Source organism: Narcine bancroftii, chromosome 3, assembly GCF_036971445.1.
Source record: "Narcine bancroftii isolate sNarBan1 chromosome 3, sNarBan1.hap1, whole genome shotgun sequence".
Lineage (NCBI taxonomy): Eukaryota > Metazoa > Chordata > Chondrichthyes > Torpediniformes > Narcinidae > Narcine > Narcine bancroftii.
The window spans coordinates 2,616,714-2,635,122 of NC_091471.1; the positions used below are offsets into that span (position 1 = coordinate 2,616,714).

General features: G+C 41.4%; 1 protein-coding gene across 1 annotated transcript in view; it reads right to left on the bottom strand.

Annotated features, from left to right (window-relative positions):
* wdr54 (WD repeat domain 54) overlaps window positions 1-18,409 on the bottom strand; it is a 134,547-nt gene that overhangs the window by 33,427 nt on the left and 82,711 nt on the right. The window contains exons 6-9 of the mRNA XM_069923384.1: window positions 13,396-13,411; window positions 13,285-13,307; window positions 10,518-10,542; window positions 7,051-7,180 (exon numbers count right to left, since the gene is read on the bottom strand). Of these exons, the coding sequence (XP_069779485.1) occupies window positions 7,051-7,180; window positions 10,518-10,542; window positions 13,285-13,307; window positions 13,396-13,411 (194 nt within the window). The remainder of the gene's footprint in view (window positions 1-7,050; window positions 7,181-10,517; window positions 10,543-13,284; window positions 13,308-13,395; window positions 13,412-18,409) is intronic.

Consider the following 18,409-nt stretch of genomic DNA (forward strand, 5'->3'; position numbering starts at 1 on the left):
TTACCAGACTTAGTTTTTGGCAGGGGACCTACACAATCTACAATAATCCTAGTGAAAGGTTCCGCAACAACAGGAATAGGTTGTAATGGAGCCACTGGAGGACCCTGATTAGGTTTCCCCACAACCTGACAAACGTGACATGTCTGGCACCAATTTACAACATCCTTCCTCAAACCAGGACAGAAAAATTGTTTCAAAATCTTATTCATGGTTTTCTTTACACCAAGATGACCACCTAAAGCTGTACTGTGGGCTAGATCTAATATTTCCTTCCAGTAATTTCTAGGAACAACCACCTGATAAATCACTCCCCACTCTTCATTAGCAGGAATATCAAGAGGTCTCCATTTTCTCATCAACATTTCACCTTTGAAGTAATATCCACAAGCCATTTCTTTAATCTCCTGTTACTGCTATCTCACTGAAGTTAACAAGTTCTGTATCTATTTTCTGTGGCTGAATGAACTCTTTCCTTGACAAAGAGAAATCCTCACTCTCATAATGACCCTGTTCTTTCAAAAGTACTTCAGAAGTACTGGGGAAATCTCTATCAACTGGATCTTCTTCAGCTGTCATCATTTCCTTAGTCACAGACCTAGTTACTGCACATGCAGGATATATCTCACCATCCTCTCTAACCACATCCTTACTAGATTGATTTGTCAATCTTAAAATTGACCCAACTTTATCCTCTGTCAAATCATTCCCCAACAAAAACGAGAAACTCTCATGGATAACTTTGGAATTACTCCTCTACAACAGATCCTTTGAATAATTCTGAATTCAGCACAACCTTGTGAAGTGATATTGACTCTACCTCACCTCCAACACCTTTAATCAAAGTTGTCTCCCCTGTCTCAGTCCTTTGATCCACAGTTAAAACACTTCCCAACAACAATGACTGAGCAGCCCCAGTATCTCTAAGAATTTTAACTGGAACCTATGGTTCCCTCTCCTTTATCGAGACAAAGCCCTCTGACAAAAAAGGCTTGAAAACATCCATGACCTCCTTACCAGGTTTGGCACCTCTGGTCTCCTTAACTTCCACTGTTTGAATACATGCTTCTGGTAAAACCTGTTTTTCTCTTTTCTTTTTTAGGACTAGACAATTTGCAATCACATGACCAGGTTTCTTACAAATATTGACATACAAATGCAGAAGTTCTGTCCTTTCCTACCTTTCCTTCATCTTTTCTTTTAACATATTCTCCAGACTTTATTTCAGGCCTACTATCCTGCTCCATACTAACCTTATGAACAAGTTTATTCATCTCTGAAAATACCTATTATTCTGGAATGTACTTTTGTGAATCACAGCAAATTCATCTACTAATCTAGTTACCTGTGGCCATGTCCCCACGTCTCTCTCATCCAGATATAATTTAATCTTCTCTGGGACACACCTTTTAATTTCCTCTATTAATATTAATTCTCTCAATCTGTCAAAATCATTGTTTATACCTTTTGAGGTTCACCCACGGTCAAAACAGAGATTTCTTCAGAGCAAAATCCATGTAAGATTGATTCCATGTTTTCACCAAACTCCTAAATTTTTGACTATATGCTTCCGGAACCAACTTATAAGCTTTCAATACTACTTGTTTAACAGTATCATAATTTGCTACTTGCTCTGCAGTCAAGCTAGAGCTTTTTCCCTCAATACACTTTGGAGCAAAAGAGGCCATTTTTCTTTTGTCCATCTTGAGGTCTCAGCAATCTTTAGAAAAAGTTGAAAATATGTATCTATATCTCCCTCATCAAAAGGAGGCACTATTACCTCTCTACTCGCCAAAAACCCTCTCCCCAGGAGAGCCTCAGCTCTGTTACCTTTCTCTATCTCCATTCTTGACTTCTTTAATTGAAACTGTCTGTCCCTTTCAGCTATCTAACTCATATTGTTGCCTTGCAACCCAAAATTACGTTTCTCCCTTTCTTCTTGAACCCTCAATCTCTCCAATTCCAATTGCAATTCAAAACATCTATCCTCTGGAAAATTTTCTAAGTCTTCCTCTACAAATTCTCCTTCACTTAGATAATATTTCACTATAATCCTCTGTACTTTTCTCATCCATTATTTAACTTCAGTAATGTTCAGAGCCTTAGAAATAGCCATCATTTCCTCTTTTCTCCTGCTCTTCAGCTCTGCAGGTGATGGTTGTAACAAAAATGTATTGACTTCCATTCTGCTGTTTTTCCAGGCACCAGCTTCAAGTTAGCTTGAAAAAAAACTTGCAAAAATTCCAGACACAACAGCTTGCAAACAAAAAACCCGATCAATTAATAAATCTCCAAATTGCAATGTTCAAATCCTAAATGATGAGCTCCCATAAAATGTTATGGAGTCCAGAGGACCCCAAAAACCAGCACCACAACACCTGGTTACTTAAACAAAAGTAGTTTTTAATTATATTTGAACAAGAAAACAGAATTAAACTTATTATTTAACCTACTTAACTAACCTACCTAACTACTCAATCCCCCCTCTAACACTAAGCAAAGGTGTGTGTAATGTAAATTTAAGATTAGAAAAGTTCTTTGGATCACAGTCCAATCTCACTGGTTGCAGGCAATTCTTGTTCTGTGCACAGAAGTTAGCATTAACAAAATTCACTAGTCTTTGGTGCTTAACAGGCAAATGGTTACCATTCAGGAGGGTTCTTGCTGGTTTTCAGAGAGAGATTCCTTTTTCAGGACATCTTTAACTGATCCCTTCTCGATCTGTCAGGTCTCCAGATGATCCTTTTCTTTCAGGTCACCTTTCAGACCAGGCAGCCTTCCAAAGTTTGCCAGGTTTGTCCTTCTGGAGCTGTTTTCTGACTCTTCTCTCTCTGTGTTTCACACTCTCCCTCTCTGAGAGCAAAACCGTTCTCTTCTGTCTGCAGAGATCACATGCTTTCCCAGGCAAGCTGCTGTCGATACTTTGTTGTCTTCTACAAAAGTCCTGCAAATATTCTGTTTTAAAATGTATGTGTAGAAGCTGCTCTAACAATTCCTCCCAAACCACTTCTAAATACTCTGTCCAGACTCTTTTATCAATGTTCTTCGACATTTTATCATCAGACGTGGTCAAGTAAAGGAATTACATTCTGATCATGGATTTAATTTTACAGAAGCTCGACTAGAATTACAAAAAGCAATTCAAAATTGGAAACATCAAATTCATGATTCCATTACTTCAAAAGGAAGTTAGTTGGATATTTAACCCACCCACAGGATCACATCATGGTGGTATGTGGGAAAGAATGATGAGATCAACCAAGAAAATTCTGAATTCCATTTTGAATAGTCAAATATTGAATGTGTGACACTGAAGCTATTTTAAACAGTCTTCCAAAAATAAAAATTTCTATCGACATTGAGGGACTTACACCGAATCATCTCATATTTCTTTAATCTAAACTTTTAATGCCTCTGGGTCAATTTCAGAAAGAATATATTTATGCAAGATGCAGATGGAGGTAAATGCAGTTTATTGCAGATTTATTATGAAAAAGATGGGTTAAAGAATATTTTTCATTATTACAAGAAAAATAAAAATGGCCGAAAGCTAAATGAAATTTTATAAATTCAGTTTTGTATACGGAGACATTGTAATTATTATGGATGACTCTGCATCAAGAAATTCTTGGTTACTGGGAAGAATCGTGGAAACAGTTCTGGACAAGAAAGGTTTTATTCAGCAAGTGCAGATTAAAACCAAGACTGGTTACTTAAATTGATCTATTACTAAAATCTATCTTTTACAAGAAGCACAAAGTTTTGATTTCTAATTTTATACTTTTCATATTTACTTTTGAATATGTAATAGTAATTATTATGTATTAGTCATTAATGTCTATAATAATAATTAAGGTTAGAACTTTATGTTTTTACTTCGTAGCTACTTTTGTACCTATCCCTTTAAGAAAGATGTTGTTTGTAGTGTTGTCATAGTTACTATGACATCATATGTTGTAATATTCGGGCAAACAGGGAACTTGCTTTCATTCTTCAAAGAACCACGGAAGAGGCGTAAGCTTCAAAATACTTTTATTTGAATCTATCTTAATTCATCTTAATTTAATCTTATTCAGTTTATTTCTTTTATATTTAGCATTTTATATCCTTATGTCTTTAAATATAGCCGAATGCTTTGTTAATCCATCATTATGAAAATCTCAATTAGAAGTTATGCAAAATGTTTATATCAATGAATTAAAGCTACTTACAGCTGAAAAATACAAGGTTTGGTTTATTGGAGTGATAAGATAGTAATTCAGAATATCGTTGCTTATGTTTCTGTGAAGATGACATGTTTTGAAATTGGGAAATGCGAGAGAATGAGTTGGAAAGTGTCATCTACATTATCATTCAAAGAAAAGTATCTTGCATAAATTTTTCATTATCGAAATTCAGGGGTGTACATATTCATAAGTGTCCAGGAGTTTGAGTATATTTGACAGTGCATAATCACGAAACCCCCTGCCGAGTTAGCAACCACCCCTGGACTGTCACTAGAACATTATTTCCTATTGGGATTACCACTCCCATAGCTCTGGAATTGAAGGAGGACATAACCACCTGACCTACCCATCCCCTTTTTAATTTGGAATGTTCTTGGTTCGTAAGATGGGATCGTAAGATCTACCTGCAGCTTCTTAAGGTGTGCCAAAACTCTTCGTCTTAATCGTTCCATTTAGCCAATTTACATTAAAACTTAAACTTTATTGTTTTATCCATCACCCCAGTGCCTCTCCATCTTTCTATCCCCCTCCCTTCCTGTCCTCCAATACTTGTCTTCCATCCCTTTTGTCGTGTCAACAACTAGCGCAGATGCTCGTGTGCAAAACTAAACCTTAACAAATTGATAAAACTAAAAGTTTAAAAGAATACAAAAAAAATCCCCAAAATGGTTCCTTCTCCCTCCCCTCTTTCCCCCACTCCACTCCTGCCCTTCCAGCACCCCTATCCCCGACACAGGTGTCAACTCCCCCTCCAATCTGGAGCATGCCCATGGCACCCATCAAACCCCCCACCACCTCAAAGCTCCCCATGTAGCTTTCTTTTTTAAACTTAAACCTTTGTGATAAACAAGTGTACGATTTTTGTTTTTTTTTAAATAAGAATTATATATACATTATATACAGCCAGATCCTTTCTTATCCTTGGCCCACCATCTCTTTATCTTCTTTGGGAATCCTCCTGAGCTGCGACTAGGCTCTTAGCAAACTTCACTGCCTCTTTAGTTTCCAGGAAAAGCGTCTTTCCCTCAGCCACCCTCTCCCACCCACCCCAGGCAGGAACACTTTTAAAGTTGCTGGATATAGTTATACAAACCCAATACCTTTATTTTTTTTAAAGTTTTTTTTGCCAAATTGAATTCCTTGTCTTTTTACCAATTCTACACTTACATCTGGGGAAAGAAATAACCTATCCCCCTCAACTTCTAACGGGCCACCTCTTTGTTCTGCACCCACTGCCGCCACGCACAAGATTTGTTCTCTATCTCGATATCCCTGAAATCTAATAAGGACTGAATGAGGTCTTTGTCCCATTCCTGGTTTGGGTAATGGGAACAATGAGCCCTTTCCATCTAAAGTTCTTCTCTGCTTTCCATTTCCAATATCTCAGGGATCAACCTTTTAAAAATGCAATGGGGTCTTTCCCCTCTTTAAGTCATACAATTTCTATATCATTTCTCCTATTTAAGGTTTTCTAACATATCTAGTTTATCCCAAATCTTTTGCCTCTCCTTTACCCCTATGTCTCTATCACTCTCTCACCTTTCTACATTGTCATCCATCCTAATGACCCTTCCAGATACTCCCCCATGGCCCTCCTGAATACCTAATGACCCTTCCAGATACTCCCCCATGGCCCTCCTGAATACCTAATGACCCTTCCAGATACTCCCCCATGGCCCTCCTGAATACCTAATGACCCTTCCAGATTCTCCCCCCATGGCCCTCCTGAATACCTAATGACCCTTTCAGATATTCCCCCATGGTCCTCCTGAATACCTCCATTTCTGCTGTTGTCTTTAAAAACATTCTTCAGTCGTTTATCAGAGTCCTTAACCACTGCCTCCATTGCCTTAGTGATATTTTCCATAGACGGCTCCAATCCCCTTCCTTCTCTCCCCTTCTTTCACTTGCTCTCTCCTGCCCGTGATAATGGGCCTCCCAATCAACCACTCTCCCCTTCTCCCTACCAACACTACCTCCTAAAACACTGACTGCCTCCTCTCACCGTCGTCGCTGCTAACCTCGCCGCCAACTCCTCGCTGCCTCCAAAATGCAGGTAAGGCCATTCTCTCAGCACTGCCTGCTCTTCTACCCCCACTTTGGGGACATCCACCTTCTCAACAATCCCTCCCATGCTGCGCCTCTATGCCTGTTCATGCCGCTGCCTATGGGGCTCTTCGCCGTTGCTACTCCCACTTCTACCTTCATTGCAGTTGCCACTGCAGCCATTTGCATCGCTGCCACCTTGTTGCTTCCGCTGCTTGCAGGGTTGCTCTGTGGTTGCTAGCAATGCTCTGCTTCCCGCCGCATCTCTTGACCCATTCCTGTCAGTTACCGCAGGTCTCACCTCTCCCACAGCGATGTCTGCACTCTCTCCTGGGCTCGCCGACAAGCAGTTCCCGTTGTCCTCCTACTCGGCAGCTTGAGCAAGTAGGTTTTTTTTCTTCACGCGGGGGCCTCAAACAGACCCCATTTTCTTTGCCATGAGGCCGCCTCTCCTGGTCTTCATGCTGTGCTGGGGTTGGCGTTTCTTTCTGAATTGTCCTTTTCACTTTCTTCCCCACATCTATGTGTTTTAAACTTCGAGACATTCTTTTCTCCCACTTTTTGGTTGTTTCTCTGGCTATATTATTATTATTGTTATGAAGCAGACAGTGTTAAATTTTAAAACACTCATTTTACTTCCAACTTTTAAACTATACTCTTAACTCAAGGGATATAAACTTACATCTCAAATGGAGGCGAGGTGAAACTCAACCATGATTACACCAAACAGCTGAACAACATTTATTCCATGAAAAAACCTTGTGTTCAACAGCATAGTTACCTTATTCTCTGACGAGTCACATGCGATTTCAGTGATTGGGTCTCTATGCTCCTCCAGCACTCCAGACACTGTGACGTTTGTTCCTTTAGATGGGATATTGAAGGTGAAGATGGATCCCATTGAGGAGCCTGTAATGGGAGAGACTCTGAAAGATGCAGGCATGCAGGTGTGGGAGATACTGCAAATATGGGAAGTGACGTGGAGAAAACTGCTAGCCGTTGATTTAAAAAAGTGACGCCGCTGGAGCTGCTGTGATGCAGATGTGGGAGAGTGGAGATATAGTGCTCCCGCTGGGAAGGGAGAGGCCCCCGATTCACAGCTGCATGAAAGCCTTTGAACAAGGGCCCCTGCCCCTATCAACCCTCCACTCCTCGCAGACAGGACAAATGGGCATAGCAGGGACACCCCCGCCATGTCAGACTGCCAATCACACACACCTCTCGTTGTTCATTTTCCGCAGGTGACAGGCTGGACACCAGCATTTTGGAGCCTTTTTCTCGCACACGCCTCAAATCTTCATGCTGCTGCCACCACCAGCTCCCAGAAACCATCGTGCATGTCACCCCGGCAATGACGCAACGCTGACTCTGGCCCACAGTCATCAGTTTCACACACGTAGTAACTGTGAAAGGATAAACCAAGACCAGGCTACCTTTACCGAGTAGGTTAAAGCCTAGGGGCTTGGGCCCCCCTTATCCTCCAGGCCCTATTCAGCCTACTCAGCCTAATGGTTAATCCTCCACCGGGTCTGTCCTAAAATGGTGCCTCACGTGCTCATCAGCATACCATGAGGGGTTGCAGACTCTGGGGAACAGCAGACCTGTGGTGAATCTCTGCTAAGCTGCCTGTCTCCACTCTGGCGAGCCTTGCTGTACTAACATTGGCTCTACATTATCTCTACTGTTAAGGACACTCCCCTTGGATATAACTGTATATGTATCTATTGTCTTTCATTATTGTACCATGAGTTTCTGCTAATAAAAGCCATGATTATTGTTTGACCACATTGTCTTTGTCTACTTCATCAACTGGCACTTCAATTTTATTAACAGAAATGGATGCAGCCCTCAAGCCAGAGCGGCTGATAATTGAACAGTCTGCCCCGAGGGCCAGAGAAATTTTCAACCACTGGATTGCTTGTTTCGATTACTACATGGCTCGAAACAATGTGGTCGATGAGGCGATACAGTGGGGCCACCTGAACTCTCTGCTGGGTGAGGTCCCTTTTGCCATAATGCAATGAGCTACCACTCTGGCTATAGCCCGGGAACGTCTGACTACTTACTATGCGGCGCCACGGAACGTGGTGCTTCCTCAACACCAGTTGCTGACTAGATGCCAGAAGCCCGGGGAAAGTGATGCTGCTTGTGTACTGGCTCTTGACTCACTGGCAAATGAATGTGATGTCAGGGCAACGTGCAACAACATCTCAATGCCTTGAAGCTGGATGCTTTTGTCAACGGGATTGACTCCAGTTACATCCGACAGAGGCTGCTGGAGACGGAGCCCTTAACCTATGACCGGGCAGTCTCTCTAGCCAAAACACTGAAGTGCCATGCCAGTGAAATGCTAGAAACCGAAAAGGAAACATCCAGGAGTGCTGAAACCCCGAAGGAAAGTAAAGGGAGAGCTCCTGAAAAATGCTACTTCTGTGATAAGAGCTGGAACCCCAGACAGAAGTGCCCGGCTCGATTTGCTACCTGCAGCTATTGTGGGAAACTCGGCCAAAAGCGTGTAAGGCGAAAAGTATTCCCACTGATAAGAAGAAGAGAAGCGCCAAGAAAATACGTCCTGGAGCTGCACGAATGGAAGACAACTGTGAAAAGGGGGAATCTTCAGACGAGCAGGCTGAATCGACTTCAAATGACGGCAAGGTGAGATCCCCTGTGATAGCTCAATTGACTGTAAGCTTGGGGGATGTTACGGACTGGAACGGTCGACTATGAAGGGGGAGGTGAATGGTGAGACTCTTGATTGTCTAAAAGACTCGGGGAGTACTGACAGCTACATCCACGAGAAAGTTGTAAGAGCCTTAAATGTGCGGAGATATCCAGTGAACCGAAAGATATCGATGACTTGTAGTGAACTTACAAAAACTGTACGGGACAAGTGTAAAATTACTTTAAATATGCAGGGACGTTGCCTGGCTGATATGTGGCTCTTTATTATGCCTGAGCTCTGTGCCCCTGTGTTACTGGGGTTAGATATTCAATCTCAGATGAAGAGTGTAGTATTAAATTTCGGTGGGCCACTACCCACACTTACCATCCCCCACTCTAGTTACTGCAGTCTGTCTGCATTAAAGATCAAAGCTCCTTCCCTTTTCAGTGATTTATCCCGAGTGTCAGCCGATTGCCATTAAGAGCCGTTCTTACAGCAGAGAGGATCATGAGTTTATCAAAGCAGAGACCCAGAAGTTGCTTAAAGAGGGAGTAACTGAACCTGGTAAGAGTCCGTGGCGAGCCAAGGAGGTAGTCATGAAAAATCACACTAAGAGACGACTGGCTATTGACTACAGCCAGACAATCAACTGTTACACTAACCTGGATGCCTACCCCCGCCACACATCAATGAAATGATTAATCAGATAGTGCAATACAAAGTGTACTCCACTATCGACCTCAAAGCAGCTTATCACCAAATCCCCATTAAGAAAAAGGAACGGCCCTATACGGCTTTTGAGGCTGATGGGGGGTTATACCAGTTTAAAAGGGTACCTTTGGGGTCACTAATGGTGTGTCTGTGTTTCAGAGGGAAATGGATAAGATTATTAAGATGAATGAGTTACAGGGTACGTTTCCCTATCTGGATAATGTCACCATCTGTTGGAAAACACAGGCCGAGCACGACAACAACTTAAAAGAAATTTTTAGCAACAGCTAAAGAACTTAATCTTACATTTAACGAGGGCAAATGTGTGTTCAACGCGACAGAGCTACCCATTCTGGGCTACATTGTCCGCAAGGGCGAAATCCGTCCCGACCCGGAAAGAATGGTCCCCTTAAAAAGTTACCACCCCCAGACTCAGCAAAAGCCCTTAAAAGGTGTATGGGATTCTTTCCCTACTACTGCAAATGGGTTCGGGACTACGCCACGAAGGCACCCCTCTGTTTGACACTAAATCTTTTCCTCTCTCTCCAATGGCCTTGAAGGCTTTCGAGAGAATTAAAGCTGATATTGCCAAAGCTGCACTCTCGTCCATTGACGAGAACGTCCCATTCCAAGTGGAAACTGATGGTTCAGATTGTGCCTTGGCAGGAACCCTTAATCAAAAGGGCAGACCTGTGACATTCTTCTCCCGCACATTACGCGGACCTGAACTTAAACAACCTGCCATTGAGAAAGAAGCCCAGGCTATTATTTTTTTTTTTTTTTTTTTTTTTTTTTTTTTTTTTTTTTAAATTTTTTTATTTTTCACACCATAAATCACATTAGCCATGATATACACTATTTCTTTTCACACATATACAGTGACTTTTTCTCCCCCCCCCCCTTTCCTCCCAAACCACCCCCCCACCCCCCCCTCTCATCCATTTTAGGTATACAATCTAGGTTGCATTAAGCCAGTCAGACAATGTTGTCATTCAACCAAATTACACCAGAAATTCTACTGAGTCCATTCTTTTCTTTCCTTCTCCTTCCATCAACTTAGGTAATGTTTGTCCCCGGTAGGTTTTTGCTATTGTATTTAATGTAAGGCTCCTATACTTGTTCGAATATTTCAATGTTATTTCTTAACCAATATGTTATTTTTTCTAATGGAATACATTTATTCATTTAAATTTGGTAGTTTCTTCCTTTTAATTTGGTTATGTATTCCATTAATATTTAAAGACATATAGTTCAGCGTAGCCCTTTTATATTTTGTTTATCTTCTCTTTCCGTTTTTCCATCATTACCTTTCCTCCTTTTCCATTTCTGTTTTCTTATTTTCAACTCTTTATAAGACAACATTCCTACAACATCTAACATTTTCCTTATTCTCCTATTTCTATCTTATTTATCCCCAATCTCCCCTTCACCTCCTGAGTTGTCCTTTATCCCTTGTCGGACAACCACATCTCCCCTCTCCATTTGGATTTGCGAATCCACTCGCAAGCGTCAACTGATTTTGCAGTGACCGCTATTTCCCCCCACCCCGCCTCCCCCAGAAAAGATTTCACTTTTCATATGTCACAAAGGTCCCTCTTTTAATTCCCTCCTTATTCTCTCTATTCCATTACCTTCCCTTATTAATTCTTGTCTATACTATCCATATTTTCCTCTAAGTACAGATACATTCATGTATGCTCATTGTCTCTATTCACTCTTATACCTCTTTACCTGCATACATATCAATCGTGATCATTTTTACTCTCATTACCCGTCTTCATCCCTCAGTCTATTTTTGTCTTTACCCACATACATATCAGTCGTGATCATTTTAACTCTCATTACCCGTCTTCCTCCCTCAGTCTATTTTTGTAATTGTTCTGCAAATTTTCGTGCTTCTTCTGGATCCGCGAATAGTCTGTTTTGTTGTCCTGGAATAAATATTTTCAATACCGCTGGATGCTTTAGTATAAATTTATACCCTTTCTTCCATAAAATCGCCTTTGCTGTATTGAACTCTTTTCTCTTCTTTAGGAGTTCAAAACTTATATCTGGATAAATGAAGATTTTTTGCCCTTTATACTCCAGTGGTTTGTTGCCCTCTCTTACTTTTTCCATTGTCTTCTCCAGTACCTTTTCTCTTGTAGTATATCTTAGGAATTTTACTACAATAGATCTTGGTTTTTGTTGTGGTTGTGGTTTAGAGGCCAATACTCTATGTGCCCTTTCTATTTCCATTTCATGCTGTAGTTCTGGACATCCTAGGGTCTTAGGGATCCACTCTTTTATAAACTCCCTCATATTCTTGCCTTCTTCATCTTCCTTAAGGCCCACTATCTTTATGTTATTTCTTCTGTTATGGTTTTCCATTGTATCTATTTTTTGAGCTAGTAGTTCTTGTGTCTCTTTAGTTTTTTTATTAGATTCCTCCAATTTCTTTTTTAAGTCTTCTACCTCCATTTCTGCTGCTACTGCCCGCTCTTCCATCTTGTCCATTTTCTTTCCCATTTCTGTTAAGGTCATCTCCATTTTATTTATTTTCTCTTCTGTGTTGTTTATTCTTTTTCTTAAATCCTTAAATTCCTGTGTTTGCCATTCTCTAAATGATTCCATGTATCCTCTAATAAGAGCAAGTATATCCTTTACCTTGCCTCTCTTTTCTTCTTCTATTTCACCATACTCTTCCTCTTCTTCTTCCTCTGGGTTGGCCATCTGTTGTTTCTTTGCTGCCCTTTCCTCCTCTTCTATCTTGTTTCTATTGTCTTCTGTGGTCTCTTCTTGCTGCAGGTGTTCTGCAGCTGTCGTTGCCGGCTGTGGAGATCGACTCCCCAGCTGGTCCCCCCTCCCGTCGGTTTTCTTTTTTTTCATTCGCATCGCGCATGCGCGAAACTTCGCGCATGCGCGGTTGCGCACTTTTGTTCGGCTCTGCGAGCCATTTTTGTAGTCCATTATTTACCGACCTGAGGGAGCGGGTTTCTCTCTCCGCAGCGGGCCTCTTCGGACAGGTAAGGCCTTCACCTTTTTCCTCCGTTGTCTTCTCTTCCTCTCTTCTTACCGTTGCTTTCGACTTTTCTTTTTTTGTCGCCATCTTCTTTCCACCTTTATACTCACTTTTCTGTAACTTTTATTTCTGTGCCTTTGTGTTTTCTCTTGTTTTTCCCGACTTTTCTGGAGAGGGCTGGAGTTCACCGTCCGGCCACTACTCCATCTCGTGACTCCTCCTGCCCAGGCTATTATTGAAGTTGTTCGCTACTAGAGACACTTTCTTGCCGGCAGAAAATTTACTCTTGTCACTGATCAGAAATCTGTTGCCTACATGTTCAGTACTAAACACAAAAGTAAAATCAAGAACGATAAGATGGCACACTGGCGAATAGAACTCTCAACTTATAATGATGAGATCCAGTACAGACCGGGCAGGTTAAATGATCCCTCTGACATGTCTATTTCCTTACTGTAATTGACAAATATTCCAGGTTTCCCTTTGCAAAACCCTGCCCTGACTTCTCGTCAGCGTCTGTCGTTAAGTCACGACAGAATTTTCAGCATTTTTAGTTTTCCCAATTACATTCATACCGATAGGGGCTCAGCATTCATGAGCGCTGAACTGCGGCGAGCCCTGCTACAGAAGGGGATTGCCACCAGCCGTACCACGAGCTACAATCCTCAGGGCAATGGGTAGGTTGAAAGGGCTAATGCTACAGTCTGGAAGATTGTTAATCTTGCTTTAAAAACACATGGTTACCCTGTTACCCGGTGGCAGGAGGTGCTGCCTGAGGAACTACATTTAATTTGGTCATTATTGTGTACACGTCATGAACGAATGTTTGCCTTTCCTAAGAAATCAGGAACTGTGATGGACTGGCCAGCTTGTTTATCTGAGCCTGGAACCGTGCTGCTGAAGAGCCACGCTCGGGAGCGTAAAACAGACCCCCTAGTCCAACCAGTTCAGCTACTGCATACTAACCCCAACTAAGCTCACGTTAAATTCCCAGACGGGAGTACTGAAACTGTACCCCTAAGAGATCTGGCCTCGCCTGGTTCGCCCCTTCCTCACACCCCTGCTCAGAGTGAGCCTGAGAGATTGGGCTCACCCCCTCCCCCCCCACCCTGTGATCCCTAGTCAGCTTTCAGACGGCCAAGCTGAGGCTCCATTGCCTCACGCTGGCGATTCTGGAGTGGGTCCCAAAGTCAGTCCTTCCTACACTATAGACCCAGGAACTGTACGAGTTCCCAAGGTTGCAAAGGAGCCACCTGTTTTGAGACGAAGCACCAGAATTCGTAAACAACCTGATAGGCTGACATATTCATAAAACATCTCATTATATTTCCATTGCTTGCTAGATACTGGCGTATTTTAGCTGTTAAAGTATTCTCAACGCCAAACATGGCATTATCAGTTCCTTCGGTCTTTCCTAGCAGCTGTCCTTTTGATTTTAACCCTTCTTCTGCCGGGGGGGGGGGGGGGACACTGTGGTGAATGTCTGCCAGGCTGCCTGTCTCCCCTCTGGCGAGCCTTGCTGCAGTAACATTGGCTGTACATTATCTCTACTGTTAAGGACATTCCCTTTGGGTATAACTGTATATGCACCTATTGTCTTTCATTATTGTACCATGAATTTCTGCTAATAAATCCATGATTATTGTTTGACAAATCGTCTTTGTCTACTTCATCAACTGGCACTTCAAGACCAGCACAGGGCACCATCAACAGAGAACATTTCATCATATTTACTACATCATCCTGGCTATTGAGTGACTGAACCTTTCTGATGAACCTCCCATGTGGGACCTTGTCAAATGCTTTACTAAAGTCCATGTAGGCCTGGTTATCTTCCTAACCCTAACCTGCAATGCAATGAATTTTGTAACTTTTTCTTCACAATAAATTCTGATTCCCCAAATACTCGAAGATTGGATAAGCATAACCTACCATGCACATTCAATATGGTCTCAGAATACCTTCCAATAACTTACACACTCCTTATGTCATCGTCACAGGCCTATAATTTCCCAGATTATTCTTAAATATTTTCTTAAACAATGGGACAACACCATCTATCCTCTAATCCTCCATCTCCTCATCCATGACAAAGGGCATTTTAAATACTTCTGCCAGGGTCCTCCCTATTTCTACACTCGCCTCCCTCAAAGTCCAAGAGAATATTTTGTCAGGTCTACGGACATTAAGTTCTTGGGAATCACTATCTTGGAGGATCTTTCTAAGACCCAACTAATATTGAAGAAAGCTTGTCAGCACCTCTACTTGTGGAGGATGCTATGACATTGGAAACCCTGGCAAATTTTTACAGATGTGTGGTGCAAAGTGTGCTGACTGGCTGCATCAGGGTCTGGTATGGGGACACCAATAACTCCGAGCATAATGCCCTGATAAAGGTAGTGGACGCAGCCCAGGACATCGCAGGCAAAACCCTCCCCACCATCAAGAACATTTATGTGGAGGGGTTCCTCTTTCCTGACGGCAGCAGTGAGAACAGAACATGTGCTGGGTGGGGTGGATCCTTGATGATTGCTGCTGCTCTCCATCGGCAGTGTTTAGGACGTGGGATCCCGACCCTCCCAAGAAAATAGAAAAATATTTAAATGAAGCAAGATAAAGTTAAACACTGTAAGAATAATATATTTACCTTTTAGGATATATCCAATCGTCTAGTGGAGTCTCGAAGGAATTTAAAAGGAGGCCTCCATCGCAGAAGGTGCCTGGACCTGGGGTTGTGACGAGGTCCCGACGGAAGATTGAGATGGAGGGGATACGTCCCTCCTGAAGATTAGTGAAAATAGCATTGGACAAGAAGGAAGTGTGTCACTGCACATGTCTGAATCAGCAGGCCATTTGAGGAAGTAATTGCTTCAATGAAAAAAGTGAAAGCAAATGTTTGAAAAGGTATAGGAGAAAGTAGGAAAGCTTGAGAATGAACTTATAGTGAGATTTGTTGAAAGGAAGAAATGTTTTGAAAAAATAGATAATGTTGAAAATTTTAGAGGAAATAATATTAAAATTGTTGGATTGAAAGAGGGAGAAGGTTAAACAAGATAAGATTTGATTTTTACAAAGCTGGATACCTAAGTTTCTGGGGGTGAATAAATTTGAAAGACCTATTAAAATTGAAAGGGCACATTGAGGCCTTAGGCCACGACTACAACTGGATGAAAAGTGTCACTCTATAGTGGTTAAATGTTTAAATATCAAGCTAAGGGAAAAAAAATTAAGCTTTGGCATCTGAAAGAGCAAGAATAAGAAAGGGCCCACTTGAATATCATGGATTGAAGATTTTCTTCTACCCAGATATTAGTACACAATTGTTGGCCCAAAGAAGTTCAATCCAGGGTTAAGGAAACCCTTTGGGAAAAAGGTTACAAATTCGTACTTCATTACCCAGCTATGTTGAAGATCTCATTATTTGATGGCAACAAGAATTTTTTTACAGATTGTAAACAAGTGCAGAATTTGTGGAGACATTACCTATGACTGAACCGATGGAATGAGATGTGTTTATTTTATTGGTTTGATGTAATTTGATTATTAAGGTTGATACATCATTATGTTACGGGTCCAGAAGACCCCAAAACCCAGCAGCAATAGATATGTGCCATAACAAAGGGTTACTTAAACAAAAGTTGCTTTTTGTTATCTTTGAACATGAAAACAGAATTAAACTTTAACTTATTACTACAGTATCAACTTACTTAACCCCCCTCTAATTCTAAGCACAGGTGTCTGTAATGTGTATATAAGTTTAGAAAAGTTCTTTGGTTCACAGTCCAATCTCTCTGGTTGCAGGCCATTCTTGTACTGTGCACAGAAGTTAGCATTAATAAAGTTCAACAGACTTTGGTGCTTAACAGGCAAATGGTTACCTCTCAGGAGGGTTCTTGTTGGTTTTCAGAGAGAGATTCCTTTGTTCCAAGACATCCGCAACTGATACCTTTTCAATCAGTTTTGCTGACGAAACCTGTTAGGTTTTATGGTTTCCGCTCTTGTAAAACATGCACAGGATGGGCTAAATAGCCTCTCTTTCTCTCTCTTCCATCCCTCCCTCCGCCATGTGATGTAATCTCTGTAATTTAGAACACAGTACATACCCACACAAATGTGGTGGCAAAGAGCAAAGGGATTCTCTATTAAAGCATGCAGGACTTTGGCCCACAACCCATTTCCTAGTGAATGTGATGACAGACCATCCCAACCCTTACATTTCAAACAACTCCCCCCCCCCAACCCCGTGAGAACATGGGGTTGAAATCAAGGAGAAAGCCTTGCATTTCTGCAGTATTGTTGTCAATATTTATAACATAACATATAACATAACAATTACAGCACGGAAACAGGCCATTAGGCCCTTCTAGTCCGCACCGAACCAAACACCCCTTTCTAGTCCCACCTCCCTGCACAATGCCCATAACCCTCCATCTTCTTCTCATCCATATACCTGTCCAACCTTTTCTTAAATAATACAATTGACTCCGCCGCCACTATTTCTCCCGGAAGATCATTCCACACGGCTACCACTCTCTGAGTAAAGAAGTTCCCCCTCAGGTTACCTCTAAACCTCTGCCCCTTAATTCTTAACTCATGTCCTCTTGTTTTAATCTTTCCTCCTCTTAACGGAAATAGTCTATCCACATCCACTCTGTCTATCCCTTTCATAATCTTTTTTTTAAATTTTTTATTTTTCACACCATAAATCACATTAGCCATGATATACACTATTTCTTTTTCACACATATACAGTGACTTTTTCTCCCCCTCCTCCCTCCTCCCAAGCCACCCCCCCACCCCCCCCCCCCTCTCATCCATTTTAGGTATACAATCTAGGTTGCATTAAGCCAGTCAGACAATGTTGTCATTCAACAAAAATACACCAGAAATTCTACTGAGTCCATTCTTTTCTTTCCTTCTCCTTCCAACAACTTAGGTAATGTTTGTCCCCGGTAGGTTTTCGCTATTGTATTTAATGTAAGGCTCCTATACTTGTTCGAATATTTCAATATTATTTCTTAACCTATATGTTATTTTTTCTAATGGAATACATTTATTCATTTAAATTTAGTAGTTTCTTCCTTTTAATTTGGTTATGTATTCCATTAATATTTAAAGTCATATAGTTCAGCGTAGCCCTTTTATATTTTGTTTATCTTCTCTTTCCGTTTTTCCATCATTAACTTTCCTCCTTTTCCATTTCTGTTTTCTTATTTTCAACTCTTTATAAGACAACATTCCTACAACATCCAACATTTTCCTTATTCTCCTATTTCTATCTTATTTATCCCCAATCTCCCCTTCCCCTCCTGAGTTGTCCTTTATCCCTTGTCGGACAACCACATCTCCCCTCTCCATTTGGATTTGCGAATCCACTCGCAAGCGTCAACTGATTTTGCAGTGACCGCTATTTCCCCCCACCCCGCCCCCCCCAGAAAAGATTTCACTTTTCATATGTCACAAAGGTCACTCTTTTAATTCCCTCCTTATTCTCTCTATTCCATTACCTTCCCTTATTAATTCTTGTCTATACTATCTATATTTTCCTCTAAGTACAGATACATTCACGTAATGCACATTGTCTCTATTCACTTCTTATACCTCTTTACCCGCATACATATCAATCAGTGATCATTTTTACTCTCATTACCCGTCTTCATCCCTCAGTCTATTTTTGTCTTTACCCACATACATATCAATCGTGATCATTTTTACTCTCATTACCCGTCTTCATCCCTCAGTCTATTTTTGTAATTGTTCTGCAAA